We start from the raw sequence: 21,465 nt of genomic DNA on the forward strand, positions 1-21,465 counted from the left end.
CTACCTGGGGTGCCCAAACTTTTGATCCCCACTGTATGTGACCCCCCGCCGGCGCATTCATAATTATATACCCACCGCTGGCGCATTTGTCATTAATGCAGCGCTATCTGTGAAAAGCATTTTAAGCGCAGAGCATCGCACCAGCCGCGCTGGCACAATGCTGCTGATAGAATACTGTTCATACATAGCGCTGCAGGGGCATATTATATAGAAGTGCTGTGGGGGCATAGTATTATCTGGCCCCCACAGCACTTCTATATAATATGCCCCTTCAGTGCTATGTATGAATAGTATTCTATCAGCAGCATCGCGCGGGCCGCGCCTAGTGCGATGCTCTGCGAGTAAAATGCTTTTCACAGATAGTGCCGCATTAATGACAAATGTGCCGGCGAGGGGGTCACATAAATGCGCCGGCGGGGGGTCACATAAATGCGCGGGTAGGGGGTATATATTAATAATTGCGGCGGGGGGGTATATAATTATAAATGTGCCTGCGGGGGTTACATTATAAATGCGCCGGCGGGGGGTCACATATATATACTGCGTAGGTATATATTTTTGCGCTGGCGGGGGTTATATCTTTATAAATGTGCTGGGGGGCTAGATATATAGCGCTATATATCTTGCCCCCCACAGCGCTTTGAATATGCATTGTCCATTTTAAAACCCCACAGGGAGCCCTGATTGGCTCCTCAGTAACGGCCATTAAGAGCTCCCCGCGGGGAATTTACAAATGAAAGTAAAATACATCGGTGATCGCAGGGTTGCAGACAATCCTGCCAGCTCCCCTGCTTAATAACTTCTGATAGAATCAGGTCTCAGAAGTGAGACCAGGTGCGATCAATCCCTCAGCCCCTGTACTATAACCCCCATCATGGAACAGAGTCTGATCCATGATGGGGATAGTAGTACAAACACCAATGGTAGTTCCCACAGCAACCAACAGACTCCCGCAGCCGGGGAATTACTACTCCCATCATGGAACAGACTTGTTTCCATGATGAGAGTAGTAGTAGTCCCACAACACTGTAGGAGTCTGCTGATGTAATTAAGGATATTTTAAACCCGGGTGCAAATGGATGACATTAAAGGTTCATCTGTTTGCCATAGACTTCAATGTTAAAATTATGATGTCCGTGTTTTCTTCCGTTTTTTTCACGGAAGAAAAAATACTGCATGTGTCGTTTTTTTCTTCCGTGAAAAAAATGGAAATGAGTGCAGATGGGTGCAAACGGGTGTAAACGGATTGTAAAAAAAATCCAATTTTTTTAAAACCATTTTTAATCCGTTTACAGTCTGCAAAAACGGAACCGAAACGGGGATAAAAAAAAACGGGGACAGACGGCCGTGTGAACAAGCCCTAAGAGGAATCCAGTGACAACCTGTGAAGCTCTGGTGAACTACATGTCCAAGAGGCTTAAAGGGGTATTCCGGCCATAGACATCTTATCCCCTATCCAAAGGACAGGGGATAAGATGTCTAATCGCGAGGGGCCCGCACCGCTATTTCCATAAAGCATCCGCATTCTATGCTGGGCTGCTGCTCCAGTCTCGGAAACATCTGTGTTTCTGGGACTGGAGAAGTGACGTCACGCCAGGCCCCCTGTTGTGTGCCATGGGGGTGCGATTTGGGGTGGATGAGGCAGTTGTTGTAGCCCAGGGGCAGATGGTGTTTACGCCTAAATGTTCGTGACGCAAGGGCGTGGTTTTAACTGAGGACCACCCGAACGGTAGCACCGCTAGTCCTAGTTAGGCAGGGCAAATAAGAGTCCAAGGCCAGGTCAGGGTTAACGGTAGCTTTACTGAGGTAGACAGATGGTACAGTCTTTACAGCTAGGCCAGGATCCCACAGAGGTGACCAGTAACACAAGGGACCTCACAGCTTGCTGGGACTTGCAATGACTTTGACAGACTTTAGCACAGCCGCACTGACTATAATAGACTTGACTGAAGAAAATGACAGCAGATATGACTTGACTTACTGACTTGTGGCTGTAATTTAGGCTTGAGGCCTCCAGATGTGCTGGCTCTGAGACGTCTGGACTGGACTTGACCTCAGGATCTAAGAGCAATGAATGATCAAAAAAGACATTGCTGCTCCTCCCTTCCTTATAAAGGGGGGCTGTGCAAGGAGCCCATAGGCTAGCTGCAGGTCATCTGGTCACCTGGTGCTCTCTGGGTAACAAAACATGTGACTTTAACATGTGACAACCATTATCATGTGACTAACAACCATGTGACCATATCAAAGGTCCTTTACATTTATTGTACAACTAATTACATTGTGGTTGTACACTGCAGGTGAGCCCTAGGGACGTGCAGGGACTGTGGGATGCATATCCTATACCGGGACATCACAAACCCCCCTACTTAATTTAAGTTGCCCTCCACGTCCATCCTGGAAAGCTTTGAGGAGTGAAACGGTTGTGGGGCCATATGCAGTCCTGGAGCATTGTATCCAACGTCCATTTCCAGGCAGTTTTTTTTCGACAAGAACTGATAACACAATAGAGTCTCTGTATCAATGTCCATACATGCTCTGGTAGACTTGTATAACGGAGAATAAGGTTTACTGGAGAACAAGGATTATGTATATTAATGATAACATACCTATGACTAATGTATAACACGACTTATGGACTATGACTATGTATATCATAACATTAGACTGAAGTTTGACTATGCATATTGTGAAATTTGACTATGCTTAACAACACTTTTACATAACATACTTTACTAAGACATAACACTAGCGGATTGGGTTGCCTGAGGCTTTCTTCCCAATGCCTTGGCTACTGGGGACCCTTGGCATTACACACTTCTCCCCAGAACACAAGTTTTTTTTATGCTAGATATTTTCTTATGCTAGACATTTATTTTTTTTTAGATAAAATTTGACATTTTGTTACCTTTGACTTTTGTTATGTGCTTTTGTGGGTAACAGGAATACCTTCTGGCCAGCAAAGTATCCTGAGCACTAGAACACAAGAAATATCACACTTGACATTTTAGACATTTTTATGGACTGTGTGGTTGTGAGAGTTACAGTCCTACTGTGCATGAAACATGTGTACATGACTGTGTACTGTATATGTACTTATGACTATGTGTAGTACAAAACTTTACTGTTGACTGTACATGATGGGGTTAAATGTTGCTTCTCCTGATTAGTTCAGGACAACCCCACAAGAAACTTCCAGACATTAGAAACATGGTACACTATGACTATTTGGTGTACAACAAATTATATATATTTTTATTATGCTATAACTATTATAGTGCAGGACTGAAAATATTTCCCTTGTGCATAATGTTGAGCACAATATATTACTATGGCATATTTACACAAATGTCCATGTATCGCTCAGTACTCCAGATACACTATAGAGTTCAGGTTCCTGAGAATCACGGCCGTAGCCGGGCACACCACTTACGAGATTGGTTACGGCAAAACTTTCTTGACTGGTTCATCAGGCACTGTGCTTAAACGTTGCTGTAGAAACCTGTAACAACTAAAATTGTACTTGCACACAGAAGTCAGTTAGTCACACGACCAAGTCTGGTGAAGTTACTGTACATGAGTACACAAATAGAACATTTTTCACATAGGTACTCTTCCACTCCAACCTCGTCGGTTAAACTGCTTTCTAGGCTGCGCCATAAACCTAGGACCCCGAGACTAGGCCCCCTCCATGGGGTTGAGATGTGTGTACCATGAGACATAGGACAAACAGGATTCAGTGATGGTCGGACTCACAGTGACCACCACTTGAACAGCAGCAGCTTGGGCCACTAGGGGATGAACTGTTGGTGCCGGTTGGTCCGGCCAAACTTCCGCATCAGTTGGAGTAGGCTTAGGCACTTTGGTTGGTACCTGCTGGTTAGGCCAAACCTCCTCGACAGCAGGAGAAGGCCTGGGTACATCTGTTGATGCCTGTGGACCTGGCCACAGCTCTGTGGGCCAGGTCGCATTTTCAGGAAAATTTTAGTTTGAATTTTTCAGCATCTTGATTTTTCTTACAGGACTTGTGGCTTTATGGCTAAGGCACACACCCGTATCCTGTTCGTGACGCCTAAGTTTGTGGGGCGCCATGTGGGTGCGATGTGAGGTGGATGGGGCAGATGGTGTAAACCCCTAAATGTTCGTGACACCAGGGCGTGGTTTTAACCGAGAACCACCCGAACAGTAGCACCGCTAGTCCTAGTTAGGCAGGGCAAATAAGAGTCCAAGGCCAGGTCAGGGTAAGCGGTAGCTTTACTGAGGTAGACAGATGGTACAGTCTTTACAGCTAGGCCAGGATCCCAGAGAGATGACCAGTAACATCTTGCACTGCTACTTGCACTGACTTTGACAGACTTTAGCACAGCCACACTAACTATAATAGACTTGACTTGACTGAAGATCGTGACAGCAGACAGAGATGACTTGACTTACTGACATGTGGCTGTAATTTAGGCTTGAGGCCTACAGATGTGCTGGACACTGGCTCTGAGACGTCTGGACTGGACTTGACCTCCGGATCTAAGAGCAATGAATGATCAAAAAAAGAGATTGCAGCTCCTCCCTTCATTATGAAGCGGGCTGAGCAAGGAGCCCATAGGCTAGCTGCGGGTCATCCGGTCACCTGGTGCTCTCTGGGTAACAAAATATGTGACAACCATTATCATGTCACTAACAACCATGTATATAGAACAAAAAGTCCCGGCACTCACCAAGTTGCAAGCCAATTCGTATTTATTGTATGCGGGTAAACAGGACGCGTTTCGGCAAAGCCTTCCTCTGCTGTCATATCAAAGGTCCGTTACATTCAATACAACTAATTACATTATGGTAGTACACTGCAGGTGAGCCCTGGGGATGTGCAGGGACTCAAGCTGATAGCACTGTGGAATGCATATCCCATACCGACACATCACACTTATCTATGGGAGGGGGCGTGATGGCCGCCTGGGAAATAATGGTCGCTTCACAAAATATTGACACTTTGGGCCTACTTTTTAACTTTTGTTGCCAAGGTTTAGACATTTATGGCTGTGGGTTGAGTTATTTTAAGGGGATACAACATTAAACACTGTTTTACAGTTTGTACACTTAAATATTTATAAAAAGGTGAGGTGTGTACTAACTTGTGAGAGATATTGTATCCTATAGATTTAAAGGGGAAACATTTTTTTAAAAGTCAACTGGTGGCAGAAAGTTAAACAGATTTGTAAATGACTTCTATTTAAAAATCTTAATCCTTCCAGTACTTATCAGCTGCTGTATGCTCCACAGGAAGTTCTATTCTTTATGAATTTCTTTTCTGTCTGACCACAGTGCTCTCTGCTGACACCTCTGTACAGGAACTATCCAGAGCAGGAGGAAATCCCCATAGCAAACCTATCCAGCTCTGCATAGTTCCTAAAATGGACAGAGGTGTCAGCAGAGAGCACTGTGGTCAGACTGAAAAGAAATTCAAAAAGAAAAGAACTTCCTGTGGAGCATACAGCAGCTGATAAGTAGGATTAAGATTTTTAATAATAAGTAATTTAAAAATCTGTTTAACTTTCTGGCACCAGTTTATTTTAAAAAAAAATTCCCCCCACCGGAGTACCCCATACACATACACATTACATTAAAGTCAGACGAAACCCATAATGTGCATTGTGGCCTCCCAACAGCAGCAGCCTATCTCACAGCAAGTTGATCTTGAACCAACAACTCGGAATAAGAAGATCCTGCCAGGTCCTCCACTATAGGCACAAATCAGATCACCTCCCTTTGGGCACAGAGCTTTGTGCCGAAACACTAAATCTTGGCAGAGATCTCATTGACCAGTGCCGCCATGGCCTAGGCCGATTTTCCCGGTGCCAAAACTACCACTTATTGGCAGAGAAAGCAGAAACAGTCAATCACATCAACACATTCAGAGGTGACAAAGTCCCTTGCCAGTAGTTGACGAAACCAAATTATGACCTCTATAAATGTAAATGGCCTCTATTAGATCTTGTCCTATGTAAAGCACTAGTGAAATAAATGGTCAGTAGTGATGGAGGCGTCTCCTGATCCAAACCTTCTCAATTAGATAAAGCTGAGAGTTGTGTAAACTAGAGATGGTGTCAGTGGCGCCATACTAGAACATCAACCTGTACCTGGTAGTTTCCTTAGTCCAGTGTTTCTCAACCAGTGTGCCTCCAGCTGTTGCAAAACTACAACTCCCAGCATGCCCGGACAGCCAAAGGCTGTCCGGGCATGCTGGGAGCTGTAGTTTTGCAACAGCTGGAGGCACCCTGGTTGGGAAACATTGCCTTGGTCTATAGTTGTTGGTTGGGGGGAAGCCTATAGTCAGGGACCCGTCATTTAATGAAAACTGGTTGTTCAATCTAGTTCCTTTTGGGCAGTCCCAGCTGAGCAGCCAACTTCTGCCTATACTATTACAGTAAATGTATGGAATCAAGGTTGTTATAAAAAGAAATGAGTACATATTTTAATATGCTATCCTTGCTACTGTAGCTATCATATAGACATAGCTTGAACATACATTGGGGCAAAAAAGTATTTAGTCAGCCACCAATTGTGCAAGTTCTCCCACTTAAAAAGATGAGAGAGGCCTGTAATTTTCATCATAGGTATACCTCAACTATGAGAAACATAATGAGAAAAAAAAATCCATAAAATCACATTGTCTGAATTTTAAAGAATTTATTTGCAAATTATGGTGGGAAATAAGTATTTGGTCAATAACAAAAGTTCATCTCAATACTTTGTTATATACCCTTTGTTGGCAATGAGGTCAAACGTTTTCTGTAAGTCTTCACAAGGTTTTCACACACTGTTGCTGGTATTTTGGCCCATTCCTCCATGCAGATCTCCTCTAGAGCAGTGATGTTTTGGGGCTGTCGCTGGGCAACACAGACTTTCAACTCCCTCCAAAGGTTTTCTATGGGGTTGAGATCTGGAGACTGGCTAGGCCACTCCAGGACCTTGAAATGCTTCTTACGAAGCCACTCCTTCGTTGCCCGGGTGGTGTGTTTGGGATCATTGTCATGCTGAAAGACCCAGCCACATTTCATCTTCAATGCCCTTGCTGATGGAAGGAGGTTTTCACTCAAAATCTCACGATACATGGCCCCATTCATTCCTTCCTTTACACGGATGAGTCGTCCTGGTCCCTTTGCTGAAAAACTGCCCCAAAGCATGATGTTTCCACCCCCATGCTTCACAGTAGGTATGGTGTTCTTTGGATGCAACTCAAAATTCTTTCTTCTTCAAACATGACGAGTTGAGTTTTTACCAAAAAGTTCTACTCTGGTTTCATCTGACCATATGACATTCTCCCAATACTCTTCTGGATCATCCAAATGCTCTAGAGCAAACTTCAGACGGGCCCGGACATGTGCTGGCTTAAGTAGGGGGACACGTCTGGCACTGCAGGATTTGAGCGGTGTAGTATGTGACCTGGCGGCGTAGTATGTTACTGATGGCAGCCTTTGTTACTTTGGTCCCAGCTCTCGGCAGGTCATTCACTAGGTCCCCCTATGTGGTTCTGAAATTTTTGGTCACCGTTCTTGTGATCATTTTGACACCAGGGGGTGAGATCTTGCGGAGCCCCAGATCGAGGGAGATTATCAGTGGCCTTGTATGTCTTCCCTTTTCTAATAATACAGATTTCTTCACACCAAGCTGCTTACCTATTGCAGATTCATTCTTCCCAGCCCGAACAAAAGAACATGGTTACCTTATAGAGGAAGTGTATTTTGTGGCAGAAGCAGATGTCCTTCCTGCAATTTCATAAATAAAAAAAAACGTGAAGTAGAATCGTTCATTAACAAATGTAAATTTCCCTTTTCTACCTTTTAGTCCTGTGAATCAGATCATGTAGTCTATTCCATCCATTGCAGTGAGTGTAGGGTCCAGTATGATGGATCGACTACACGCAAGCTCAAGACCCGCATCTATGAACATGTGGCAGGCGCACTAGTCTTAGACGGCATTCAGACTCGTGCGCTTTTAGGCGCGTCTAGACATTTTAGAGATGCACATGCGTGCAGCACTATTGCACTCTGCGTAGTTCTCATAGAAAGAGTAACGCGCCCCCCACGGGGTGGATAATGGAGGAAGAAACTCCTAGCGCTTGAAGCCTAATGGATTATTAAACTGGGTACACGATTTCCTGCAGGCCTAAACAATAGATCAGATATTATGCTACACTATTAGTTGATATCCTATATATTTCTGATTACATACTCATTACTTCATAGAATTGTCATGACACACACTATAGGTTCATATATATTCATTGGTACACATCAACATCAATGTATGCCTTGATAAAGGTTCCTCCTGAAATAACACGTCAGTGTTTCCATGCTATTTTATTCTTTTTTCTCCCCCTTTTTGTAATGATTTTAAGAAGATGAAAATAAAGCTTGCATATTTTACTATATCCTGACTGGAATCTGGAGTGCTGGTTCCCTCCCCTCGGGAATTACTTTCCCAGCCCAGTGCAGGTCTACAATTTTGTTTCTGGTGTCCTTTGACAGCTCTTTGGTCTTGGCCATAGTGGAGTTTGGAGTGTGACTGTTTGAGGTTGTGGACAGGTGTCTTTTATACTGATAACAAGTTCAAACAGGAGCCAATAATCCAGGTAACGAGTGGAGCACAGAGGAGACTCTAAGGGTACGTTCACACAAGTGGATCCCCAGCGCGCATTACGCTGCGGATCCGCAACTGAAGGACCGCTGTATGCTGCCTTTACAGGTGCCTGCTCGGAGCAGCAATCTGCTGCTACGAGCAGACACACTGCGATGTGCAAGGTGCCGTGTGCATGCACAGTATACTCGCACATCGTGGCAGCTCTGGGCCTAGCTCATAGAACAAGGGGAGTGGCCTCGATGTGTGCGAGTACACTGCATATGCGCAGCGACTCACACATCCCTTCAGTGTGTCTGCTTGTAGCGGCGTATTGCCGCTCTGAGCAAGCACCTGTAAAGGCAGCATATAGTGGTCCTTCAGCGGCGGATCCGCGGAGTAATACGTGCTGGGGATCCGCTCGTGTGAACGTACCCTTAAAGAAGGAGTTACAGGTCTGTGAGAGCCAGAAATGTTTGTAGGGGACCAAATACTTATTTTCCACCTTTTCCTGCATAAATTAGTTCAGCTTTCAGGTGCTCCGATGGGCTAGAAAAAAGGTGGATACAGTCCTAGGAGACTCTTTCCTAGGAATGTATCCACCTTTTCCAGCCCAACGGAGCACCTGAAGGCTGAACTAATTTACGCAGGATAAGTCATCAACTGCCAAGCCGAGAAGTTCGTGACGAATCGAATTTACTATAAGTTCGCTCATCTCTAGTTGAGGTGTTGAAAATGATGAAAATGACAGGTCTATCTTTTTTAAGTGGGAGAACTTGCACAAATGGAGGCTGACTAAATACTTTTTTGCCCCACTGTAATACCTGGATACATATTGTCCATAGTTTCAGGTAGACCTATGATCATACATTGTCAGTGATGTTTTGTAATGTTTTCTGCAGGTGAATTTCTGGTTCCCAATAATCACTCGAAAACATTTTATCAAGAAATGGTAAATTGGATGTCGGGTCACCCGAGGCCGTATCTACATCTTGTTGGACATTGATGAGATTAAAACCTCTGTGATTCTTCATGGTTAACTCATTCAGTGCTGGAATTTGTAAAATGTGATTTATTTAACATTTGGGCAAAACAAGGAAATTTGGAAATGGATAAGATGGGAATCCATCCAACTGTTATTGTTCTTTTACTTAATAAAGGGTCAATATATAGTGCTTACTGTGCACGATAAAGGAGATGAAGGAAGGAGGGGTCCCCTGTTCAGCACCCACCTTCATAATCACTAACAAAGAGTGGGTTTTATGACTGTAATACTATGTGATGACCTTTTAAATCAATGGGCAATTAAGGAATACAGTGGTCCCTCAACATACGATGGTAATCCGTTCCAAATGAACCATCATTTGTTGAAACCATCGCATGTTGAGGGATCCGTACAATGTAAAGTATAGGACAGTGGTCTACAACCTGCGGACCTCCAGATGTTGCAAAACTACAACACCCAGCATGCCCGGACAGCCTTTGGCTGTCCGGGCATGCTGGGTGTTGTAGTTTTGCAACATCTGGAGGTCCGCAGGTTGTAGACCACTGTTGGAGGAAGTTGTATTCACCTGTCTCCGCCGCTCCGGACCGTCACTGCTGCCCGGGATGTCGCCGTCCATCGCTGTCGCCGCGTCCCCGAGGTGTCCCCGACACTCCGCCAAGGCCTCTGCTTCCCCGGCATCCTCGCTCTCCGTCGCCGCCATCACGTCGCTACGCACGCCGCTCCTATTGGATGATGGGACGGCGTGCGCAGCGACGTGATGACATTGATGGAGAGTGCCGACGATGCAGAGGATCCCGAAGAGGACGCGCCGGAGCCCCGAGGACAGGTAAGTGATCATCACCGGAGCTCATGGGGCACCGTAAATGGCGATCCGGCGGCAGCTGAAGCAGTCAGCACTGCCGGATAGCCATTTATGCGATGGCCCCGACACAAAAAAAACATTGTATGTTGATGCTGCCTTCAACATGCGATGGCCTCTGAGAGGCCATCGCATGTTGAAATGATCGTATGTCGGGGCCATCGTAGGTCGAGGGGTCACTGTACATGGACAATGGACAAGAATCAGCAGAAAGCAGCGGGGACCAGGAGCTGTTGGAACATTAGTGGCCAGGAATTGGAAAAGATGAGTATTGTTGTTTATATTTTTATTTTCAAAGCATCCCGAGCCAAAATATAAAAATATTTGTCATCACCAGAATAACCATCATTCAACTACAATTACTGTTGGAGAAAGTGCGGCTCCTAAGGCATAATGAAGATTTTCGTTTTTTAAAGGGGTACTCTGGTGAAAACCTTTTTTCTTTTAAATCAACTGGTGGCAGAAAGTTAAACATATTTGTAAATTACTTCTATTAAAAAATCTTAATCCTTCCTGTACTTATTAGCTGCTGAATACTACAGAGGAAATTATTTTCTTTTTGGAATGCTCTCTGATGACATCACGAGCACAGTTATCTCTGCTGACATTATTATAATAATAATAACACTTTATTTATTGTTGTCCTTAGTGGGATTTGAACCCAAGTCCCCAGCACTGCAAGGCAGCAGGGCTAACCACTGAGCCACCATACTGCCCTTAGGATACATCTGCTATGCATCTGCTATGCATCTGCTATGCATGGTTGCTAAAATGGACAGAAATGTCAGCAGAGAGCACTGTGCTCATGATGTCATCAGTGTTCCAAAAAGAAAGGAATTTCCTCTGTAGCATTCAGCAGCTACTTAGTACTGGAAGGATTAAGATTTTTTAATAGAAGTAATTTACAAATATGTTTAACTTTCTGCCACCAGTTGATTTAAAAGAAAAAAGGTTTTCACCGGAGTACCCCTTTAACAGTGAGGGCAACAGGATGCCGGTCACTATTTTACCATAAAGAGTTTGAAGTGAAAGGAATATGATACCCTCCTGATAAAGAAAAAAAATATTTATATTGCTTGGCATATAATCAATTGGAAATTATTGTCATGATGTAATATATATGTATTTATTAATAAACTTTTACCTACCTTTAACCTCTGTGAGATGAGATTTTTTTTGCCATTTGTTGCTCTCATTACAGGTACACATGTCTGGAGATCCTGAATATTTCATCAAAAATATTTGTGTTTATCTAATTTAATGGATATGAATCTGTTTTTAGTAAGGGAAGCACATTTCTACACTCAGACTGACACATCCATCTCACTTCCTCTTCTCTCTAAACTTCATGAAGTGACAAAAATAGTTTTTTGTTTTTTATCTTAGTGGTTCCAAAAATACATTTATGTTTCACAATCTACAATATTAATTATTCATTTTCTTGGCTTTTGAGGCCAGGATGCAGTCTACAATATAGACTAAATGGTATACTCCAAAACACAGATAGCGCTTCCTCCCTTCCGATACTTGTATCCACTTGTATAGTACCCAGCGCTGCTCGGTTTTTCCTACCTAATCCTTGTGGGGGAGAAAAGGAACAAAGGAGGAAGCTTTTGCCCTTATGTGCTGTCCCCAAATCCTGACTTCATATCCCATCCTCATATGCCGACCCCAAATCCCCTCATATTCCGACCCAGTAGGTGTAGGCTGCAGAGTTTCCCCCACAGTAAATGTACGCAGCAGAGTCCCCCCACAGAAGTCCCCCCACACGCAGCGATCTCCTCCAGAGCGCGTCTTCCATCCTCCACAGTGCAGGTACCAATGAGTGACGTCATCGGCACCAGCACTGCGTGGGGGCAGAGGTCACGTCTCCGCTTCTGTGTAGGCCACAGATGTGGCTCACACAGAGAGGAAGCCCTATCTGCCTGGGAATCCGGGATGAGTGTCCTGGATCCTCAGTAGCAGCAGCTGTGGGCCCTTTACCCGGCTGGGCCCTTGGACCACGCCCGAGGGCCGGCCTGTCAGACCGCCCCTGGCCGCTGCATACAAGGTCCTGGTACCAATGTCAGGACCTTTTATGCTGGAATGAGGCAGGCAACGGCTGGCCCATGCTGTTTTCCGCATAGGGCAGCAAAGCACAGGCCGGCAGGCCTACCAGGAATTTTCCCGGTATCCCTATAGGCCAGTCCGTCCCTGACCATAACAGCTTTCTAAAGGGGTTGTCTGCTACACCCCTTTTGTTGTTTTGGGTTCCCCAATTATAAGAGGATCACAGGCTAGCCTCTTAATGGAACTCTGAATGATCAGCTATAATCTGTGGGGGAATACAGAAGAAAGAGTTTTTTCCCCCAGCAGCGCCACCACAGGGGAAGTTAAGTATTACACGGGTTTCATTAAAGTTATTGAAGGCTTTTGTATAATATTTGACATATTGGGCCCTTTAGAGTGACATTTGTTCTTTGTAGGTGCTCTCCACTAATAGAGGAATGTCCTGATCAAAGAAAACCCCTCTATTATTACAGCTCCCTAAAACAATATTGAGGTTATTCAAATATTATGAAAATATGAAGTTATTCAAATATTATCCCAATTGCTTGGACCCCTACCAATCATGACAACTGAGGTCAATGATACCTCGAGGGAATGGATTGGCAGCGCACGTGTGAGTAGGACCCCTGGGTAGGACCGCCCACTTGACTACTTAGCCCAAAAGGGGCAGAGATTTACATTAATAAATTACAAGTTATCCTGGAACTTTTCCCAGAAATCTGTATATCCATCTGTTCAGCTCCTCCTGCTCTATAACATGGTGCCTGAAGATTTGACTGTATTTTCAATATGACAGCTTTCCTTTAAACTCTGTTTTCATGGTCGGTGGGGTCTCGCTGTTCAGCTAGGTAGAGGATTATTTTAATTAAGCACAACCCCTTTATTAAAAACACCTTCTTAAACCAGACATCCCTTTAACAGTTGTTCAGTCTGTACGGAGTTTTCTTCTTTATTTAAAGGGGTACTCCGGTGCTTGCACATCTTATCCCCTATCCAAAGGATAGGGGATAAGATGCCTGATGGCGGGAGTCCTGCCACTGGGGACCCCCGGGATCATGCACGCGGCACCCCGTTTGTAATCAGTCCCCGGAGCATGTTCGCTTCGGGACTGATTGCGGTCGACCGCAGGTTTGATTGCGTCCCCTCCCGTAGGTTTGCATTGAGGGGCAGAGCGTGACGTCACACGGGGGTGGAGGCGTGACGTCACACGCCGCCGGCCCTGCGGTCGACCGTAATCAGTCCCGGAGCGAACACGCTTCGGGGACTGATTATAAACTGGGTGCCGCGTGCATGATCCCGGGCGTCCCCAGCTGCGGGACTCCCGCCATCAGGCATCTTATCCCCTATCCTTTGGATAGGGGATAAGATGTGTAAGCACCGGAGTACCCCTTTAAGGCCTTACTCACACAACCGCATTTTTGTCAATATCTTACATCAGTATTGTAACCTGCAATAGTATAAGAGAACTGCAACCTATAGAGAGAAAGTATAATACAAAGATTTGTTCCCCATCTGTGTTTTGGATTAGCTTCTGGTTTTGGCTTATAAATACTGATGTAAAATATGAACCATGATTCTGCCATGTGAATGAGGTCTAAATAAGAATGCTGAACAGAGAATAAATGTTACAGGCTCATGTCTCCAGTCTAGGTGTACTGTAACCAGAAGACTCATCTGTAGTGGTACAGTACAAAGAAAAGGCTATTTTACATGGACCAATTATTGGGCAAATTGTCTTTCCTAAGAAAGATTGTTCCTGATACTCATCCTGTGCAGCTGCAGTACCACACCCAACCAGACAGATGGGGAGCCGTTTTTTTTTTAAAGAAACTAGCTCTGTTTTTCTATTCCTGGATAACCCCTTTAATTGAACCTTTGTGCAGTTATTTAAATGAATCGGTCGCGCATTGACTTGTGTAAACCGGTGATGTGTGGCCGACAGTGATGAATTTAATGGGTCACACATAAAATCCAGTGATCACTTGCGGGGCTTTGCTGCAGCCTTGTGAATGCTCCGCAAAAGGGCTTAGATCACAGAGATCAGCAATCGTCGCATACAGCCTGTCGGTCCATGAAAAAAAGGCCCTTACTAATACAGATGTAGAGGTTATTAGCCAATCACTGGATGAGGACCTTTGGGCATAGCAGCTTCATCCACGACATTTGGATACCCCAGAATTAGGGGTGATGTGCACTATAATCTCTAGAACAAGGTATTGTCCATCTTGACCAGTTGACCTTGTACCTATTCTAAAGATCCATATTAAAGGGTCCGAGCCATCCAAAGGTAATGCACGCGCCGCTGTCCTCCGGTCTCTATTTTACTACTTCTACCCAAATCACTGGATGAGGTAGGTCACTGCTGCAGCCACTGATGGGCTGAGTGGGCACTACCCATGCTTTAGGATGGTGAACAGGAAGCTCTGAGCTGTGGGACTGGCTCTGTTGTAATGGCACCCTGTTGGCACCATCTGAACACTTCTGTATTTAAAGGGTACCTCTCATCAAATAAACTTTTGATATATTTTAGATTAATGAATGTTGAATAACTTTCCAATAGCATGTTAATGAAAAATATGCTTCTTTCTATTGTATTTTTCCCGATCAGTCCTGTCAGCAAGCATTTCTGACTCATGCTGGAGTCCTAAACACTCAGAGCTGCCAGCCTGCTTTGTTCACAGCCAAACAGGCTGTGAACAAAGCAGGCTGGCAGCTCTGAGTGTTCTCCTTTGTGAACAAAGCAGACTGGCAGCTCGTAGTGTTTAGGACTCCAGCATGAGTCTGAAATGCTTGCTGCTAGGACTGGTAGGGAGACCCCTAGTGGTCATTTCTTCAAAGTGGAAAATTAAATAGAAAGAAGCATATTTTTTAATAACATGCAATTGTAAAGTTGTTCTGCATACATTAATCTATAATATATCAAAAGTTTTTTTTGATGAGAGGTACCCTTTAAGAATATTTTTCCGGACAACCACTTTAAGATTAACTTTCCTCCTTTTCTTTCCATGTAACTTGAAGCTCCTGAGCTCTGACACAAGACCCCAACCTACTACATACCATTTATGTATATTGGTGTTTGCTTATGTGGAAAAAGAGGCCTTTAGGCCCATTGTATATATTGTTTAGTATAGCTGTAGCAGAGCTGAATTTCTCATTTACCAGCTTCCATTGTGTACAATGATAACTATTAGATTAGATACCATAAGACAAGTGTTGCACAAGATAAATTTAGCTCTGCTACCCGGCTCCATTATGATTCGACATTAAAGGAAATCTCACAAATTATATGGTTGATATATATCAATATATATTTGGTAGGTGACACATATATGGATGTTATAGCAAATAAAAACTTCTCGACAAAAAGATGTGATATAATGCATGCTCCGTAAACAGAGAATCACATATAGGTTCCAAAATGGCTGACAATGGTTACAGCCATCAACAATATAGAAGCATGTGTACCTCCAGCTCGATCACAGGAAAAAGAGGGCAACACGTTAAGATAGTAGAAAAGGAAGAACTCCAGCATGATGGATATTTATTATACTTCTCAGCTAACACCGTGACTAAGGCCCACAAAGGCCTGAAACGCGTTGGAGTTAGCCAGTCTGTTTGAATTGTTTCCAATTGCTTGTTATTAAAAAATATGCTTTTTTCTATTTAATTTTCCACTTTGAAAAAATTACCACTAGAGGTCTCCCTACCAGTCCTGGCCACAATCCCTTTTTATAGATTTCACACTCATGCTGGAGTCCTAAATCTCAGACTGGAGCCGGGACACAGACAAGCTCAGCTGGCAGATCTGAATCTCCTACTCTCTGTTTCCAACTGCATGTGCAGAGAGAAGAAAGATCGGAGCTCAGATAGTAAAATGAATGAGGGCATGCAGTAAGGCAGAGTCAGGAGTATGCCCTGCTGTGCTATGAGCCTAGTGCTGGCTCCTGCCTGTATGATTGACAGGTAGGGAGCAGTGCTGAGCTTGTCTGTGTCCCGGCTGCAGTCTGAGATTTAGGATTCCAGCATGAGTCTGAAATCTATAAAAAGGGCTTGCGGCCAGGACTGGTAGGGAGACCTCGAGTGGTCATGGTAGAAAATGTAATATAAAGAAGCATATTTTTTTTATAGCATGCAATTGGAAAGATGTTCTGCATATATTAATCTATAATATATAAAAAGTTTTTTTGATGAAAGGTACCCTTTAAAAAAAGCCAATATTCTTTTTATATGACAGACACTTGAGTTCTGCCTTTTCTAAAATCTTCACATATAGTAGCCACTCCGGAGCACCAATGTGACATACCGAACAGACAAGCGCGGAGCAGAGAAGCACAAGAAATGGAGAGTCATGGAATGATCGCGTGTTCTCTGGTTTTGAGTTGGTTTTGCTTGGTTTTCCAGCTTTCACAGCCATCATGGATTCATCGTCCTTAAGACAAAATAAAAGACAATACCAAACCTTAAAATAGGCCACAAAAAATTAATATGATGAACACAAGGAAAAAGTAAGGGCACATTACAGGTTACAGGGAATATCACAAGAATATCTTGCATCATCCTGTCTTCCCAAGACGGCTGATCCCTGCTTAGAAGGTGTTAATTGGGTAAAAATATGTAGCCTTACTAATTACTGTCACAGGAATATAATCCACAAAGATTACCTGCTGAAAATGATGCGCCATTTATTTTAACTGGATAACTTCGCCTCTGTAGGGTTCTCTCTGCACCGGGACTGGTTGACATACCTGGAAAAAAGAAAGAACACGGAACATTCGTTGTGGCTCAAACCCGTAGCAGGAAAGTCACAGGTAACCTGCTTGTGATTTGGCCATGGGAACGTACCCTTAGGCTAAGTTTCCACTTGTTTTTTTCTGGCAGTTTTTGGATTTCTACCTCTGCAGTTTTGAGCCAAAGCCAGAAGTGTATTCAAAAGGAATAGGACATATAAAGGAAGGACTTATACTTCTCTTCCCTCATGGATCCACTTCTGATTTTGGCTCAAAAACTGCAGTGGCAATATTCCAAAAACTGCCAGAAAAAAAACAAGTGGAATCCTAGCCTTACAGTTGGCTGAAAAATTCCAACCAAGCCAAACTACACAGAAGTAGCAAACAAGTCCCATGTAACTTGCATTGAAGTCAATGGTGGAAAAGTCGCATGCGACTTTCAACCAAAAATTCATCAAGAATGGATTTTTTGCCACTGCCACGTCGCGATTGCCCGATGTCGCAAGTGACATCATTTACTAACATTATGTGCAATGTAACTGATCTTTGTGTCGCATGATCAAAGTCACCGTGTAGCCTTAGCCTTAAAGGGGTACTCGGGTGGAAAACTTTTTTATTTTTTTATTTTTAAATCAACTGGTGCCAGAAAGTTAAACAGATTTGTAAATGACTTCTATTAAAAATTCTTAATCCTTCCAGTACATACTAGCTGCTGAATACTACAGAGGAAATTATTTTCTTTTTGGAACACAGAGCTCTCTGCTGACATCACGAGCACAGTGCTCTCTGCTGACATCTCTGTCCATTTTAGGAACTGTCCAGAGCAGCATATGTTTGCTATGGGGATTTTCTCCTACTCTGGACAGTTCTTAAAATGGACAGAGATGTCAGCAGAGAGCACTGTGCTCCTGATGTCAGCAGAGAGCTCTGTGTTCCAAAAAGAAAAGAATTTCCTCTGTAGTATTCAGCAGCTAATAAGTACTGGAAGGATTAAGATTTTTTTTAATAGAAGTGATTTACAAATCTATTTACCAGTTGAGTACCCCTTTAACCAGTGTTCCCCAACCAGGGTTCCTCCAGCTGTTGCAAAACAACCACTCCCAGCAGGCCTGGACAGCCTTTGGTTGCCTTTTTCGTCACCTGTGTGGCGCCAAATTGAGTCTTTGTCCCAGGTACAGAAAACCTAGCTATGCTTCTGCAATATGCCCTAACAGGGTGTATGCACATCATAGACGGGTGTCCCTGCTTGGACCATTCTCTACAAGCCAGCCCCTAACATCTATCTGATGAATATGAAATAGCCTAGGTCAGTGTTTTCCAACCAGGGTGCCTCCAGCTGTTGCAAAACTACAACTCCCAGCAGACCCGGACAGCCGATGGCTGTCCGGGCCTGCTGGGAGTCGTAGTTTTGCAACAGCTGGAGGCACCCTGGTTGGAAAACACTGGCCTAGGTGTTGTCTGCCATACGTGCCTGTTTTATCTCCCCCATGACATTGATATACTGTTTAAATCCCTCTCTATGGTCTCACCTCATCTCTCTTCAGAACCCTGCTGTAGACATAGTCAGCGAATGGTTTTCTTGGGATGTATTTGCCGTGACCGGCTACAGTGTTCAGGGTTCCATTTTCATACACGACTCTTCCACCAGCAATGGTGACCAGAGGAACTCCGTGGCAAACCATTCCCTCAAATATGTTAAAATTGACAGCTTGGTGATGAGTTTTAGCTGAAATAGTCCTGAAAGAGGATAAGAGATTGAGATAGATTGTTCATCAGGGTCCAATAGCTTAAAAGGTTTTTGTAATTGCCCCAAGTCATTGATCTGCACTTAGTGGTTGGCACCAACATAAGAATGCAATGTAAAAAATTGCTTGAGGATAGTTACAAATGACATGTCAAATATGAAAGGGGTACTCCGGTGGAATTATTTTATTTTATTTATTTATTTTTTTAATCAACTGGTACCAGAAAGTTAAACAGATTTGTAAATTACTTCTATAAAAAAAATCTTTACCCTTCCAGTACTTTTTAGTAGCTGTATGCTACAGAGAAAATTCTTTTCTTTTGAATTTCTTTTTTGTCTTGTCCACTGTGCTCTCTGCTGACACCTGATGACCGTATCAGGAACTGTCCAGAGCAGGAGAAAATCCCCATTGCAAACCTCTCCTGCTCTGGAAAGTTCCTGATACGGTCATCAGGTGTCAGCAGAGAGCACTGTGGAAAAGACAAAAAAAGAAATTCAAGAAAAAAGAATTTCCTCTGTAGTATACAGCCGCTAAAAAGTACTGGAAGGGTAACATTTTTTTTTAATAGAAGTCATTTACAAATCTGTTTAACTTTCTGGCACCAGTTGATTAAAAAAAAAAAAAAATAATTATAAAAATTTCCACTGGAGTACCCCTTTAAATAAAGCATGAGAGTCTTGTTAGTTAGTGATGCTACATCTATATGGTGGCTTATTGCAGAAACTTTTTAACCCAGTGTTCCTCAAATAGGTGGAACCTAGTCTCTGTGATGTCTACCGTACACTGCACACAAAAAAGAAGAGGGGATCCTGCTCCCCTACACAGTGGTCCCTCAAGTTACAATATTAAGTGGACCACCATTGTAGGTTGAAACCATTGTACATTGGGACCATAACCTGGTAATTGGTTCTGAAGCCCTAAAATGTCATCCAAAACTAGGAAAAAGTGAGGATTAAAGAAAAATAAGTAAATAACTAATATAGATAAAGCAAATACATAAATATAAAAGTAAGAAGGATCTGCTGGGAGCTGTAATCACTGTCTATGTAGAGGACAGGAGCTTCTTCAGGGTCCTGTACAGTACACACAGTGTCCTAAAAAAGTAAGGCTGGGTTCACACCATGTTTTTGCCTGCGGTCGGGAAACCGCATACGGCCGGAAACGAAGCCGACCGGAGGCTGTGGTTCACTCCGGTCGGCTCATAGACATGCATTAAATACGGTTCCCGAATACGGCTGAGTGCGGGTGTCGCGATTAAGCCCCGCCCCCCTCCTCCCAGCCGTATACGGGAACCGTAGTTAACAAAACGTGGTGTGAACCCAGCCTTACATGGAGCCTCCCTCACCTGGTGTCCAAAGGAGCAGCTAACTGTGAACTGTGGCATAGGTAAAGAGTAGTACAGAACATGTAATACTTGCCTGTACTGTAGGGGGCGCTACCAGACAGCCAGTCAGTGCATGCACTTTAGTAATACATGAGTGTACCAGTGAAATTCTGATTGGTCAGCTCTTCCGGCCATTGACACGTTTCACAGATCTAGACTGTCCGTACATTGTATGATGAGTCTGGTTTCAAGTTACAATGGTCCAGAAAAGACCATTGTATGCTGAAAATATTGTATGTTTAGGCCATTGTAAGTTGAGGGATCATTGTATCTCTATCCACACCCTAAGATGCAGCAGCAGCAGCAGTATGCAGGGCATTATAGATCAGCAATGAGTAGTATGAATTCAGCATTCTCCAGGGTGAAATTTAATACTTACTATAAACCAGTGGTCTTCAAACTGTGGCCCTCCAGATGTTGCAAAACTACAACTCCCAGCATGCCCGGACAGCCAACGGCTGTCCTGGCATGCTGGAAATTGTAGTTTTGTAACATCTGAAGGGCCACAGTTTGAAGACCACTGCTATAAACTCTATATACCTCCATTATGAATTTAAATGGGAAGCATGTAACCAAATTCCTCAGTGAGCCGATTTGTTCTCTGGATCAGCTGGAGTCCTAGCAGTCAGACCCGAGCGATCTGCTAGTTATCTCTTATCCTGTGGATAGGGCTTAAAAGGGTACTCCGGTGGAATAAAAATGTTTTCAGATCAACTGGTGGCAGAAAGTTATAAATATTTCTAAATTATTTCTATTTAAAAATCTTAATCCTTCCAGTACATATCAGCTGCTGTATGCTCCAGAGGAAATTGTGTAGCCCTTTTCTGTCTGACCACAGTGCACTCTGCTGCCACCTCTGACCACGCCAGGAACTGTCCAGAGCAGGAAAAGTTTGACATGGGGATTTGATTAAAGAGGCACTCCCATAGAAAACGTATTTATTTATTTATTTATTTTTTTAATCAACTGGTGCCAGAAAGTTAAACAGATTTGTAAATTACTTCTACTAAAAAAAATCTTAATCCTTCCAGTACTTATTAGCTGCTGAATACTACAGAGGAAATGGTTTTCTTTCTGGAACGCAG

At 43.6% G+C, this 21,465-nt stretch overlaps 2 protein-coding genes across 2 annotated transcripts in view; one reads left to right on the forward strand and one right to left on the reverse strand.

Moving 5' to 3' along the window:
• DCSTAMP (dendrocyte expressed seven transmembrane protein) overlaps positions 1–9,769 on the forward strand; it is a 52,427-nt gene extending 42,658 nt beyond the window's left edge. The window contains exon 3 of the mRNA XM_056523023.1: positions 9,513–9,769. Within this exon, the coding sequence (XP_056378998.1) occupies positions 9,513–9,566 (54 nt within the window). The 3' untranslated portion in view covers positions 9,567–9,769. The remainder of the gene's footprint in view (positions 1–9,512) is intronic.
• Positions 9,770–15,815: 6,046 nt separating this feature from the next.
• DPYS (dihydropyrimidinase) overlaps positions 15,816–21,465 on the reverse strand; it is a 66,854-nt gene continuing 61,204 nt past the window's right edge. The window contains exons 8-10 of the mRNA XM_056522562.1: positions 18,781–18,988; positions 17,186–17,269; positions 15,816–16,953 (exon numbers count right to left, since the gene is read on the reverse strand). Coding sequence (XP_056378537.1) covers positions 17,207–17,269; positions 18,781–18,988 — 271 coding nt within the window. The 3' untranslated portion in view covers positions 15,816–16,953; positions 17,186–17,206. The remainder of the gene's footprint in view (positions 16,954–17,185; positions 17,270–18,780; positions 18,989–21,465) is intronic.

The sequence above is a fragment of the Hyla sarda genome, chromosome 5 (assembly GCF_029499605.1).
Source record: "Hyla sarda isolate aHylSar1 chromosome 5, aHylSar1.hap1, whole genome shotgun sequence".
In the NCBI taxonomy this organism is placed as follows: Eukaryota; Metazoa; Chordata; class Amphibia; order Anura; family Hylidae; genus Hyla; species Hyla sarda.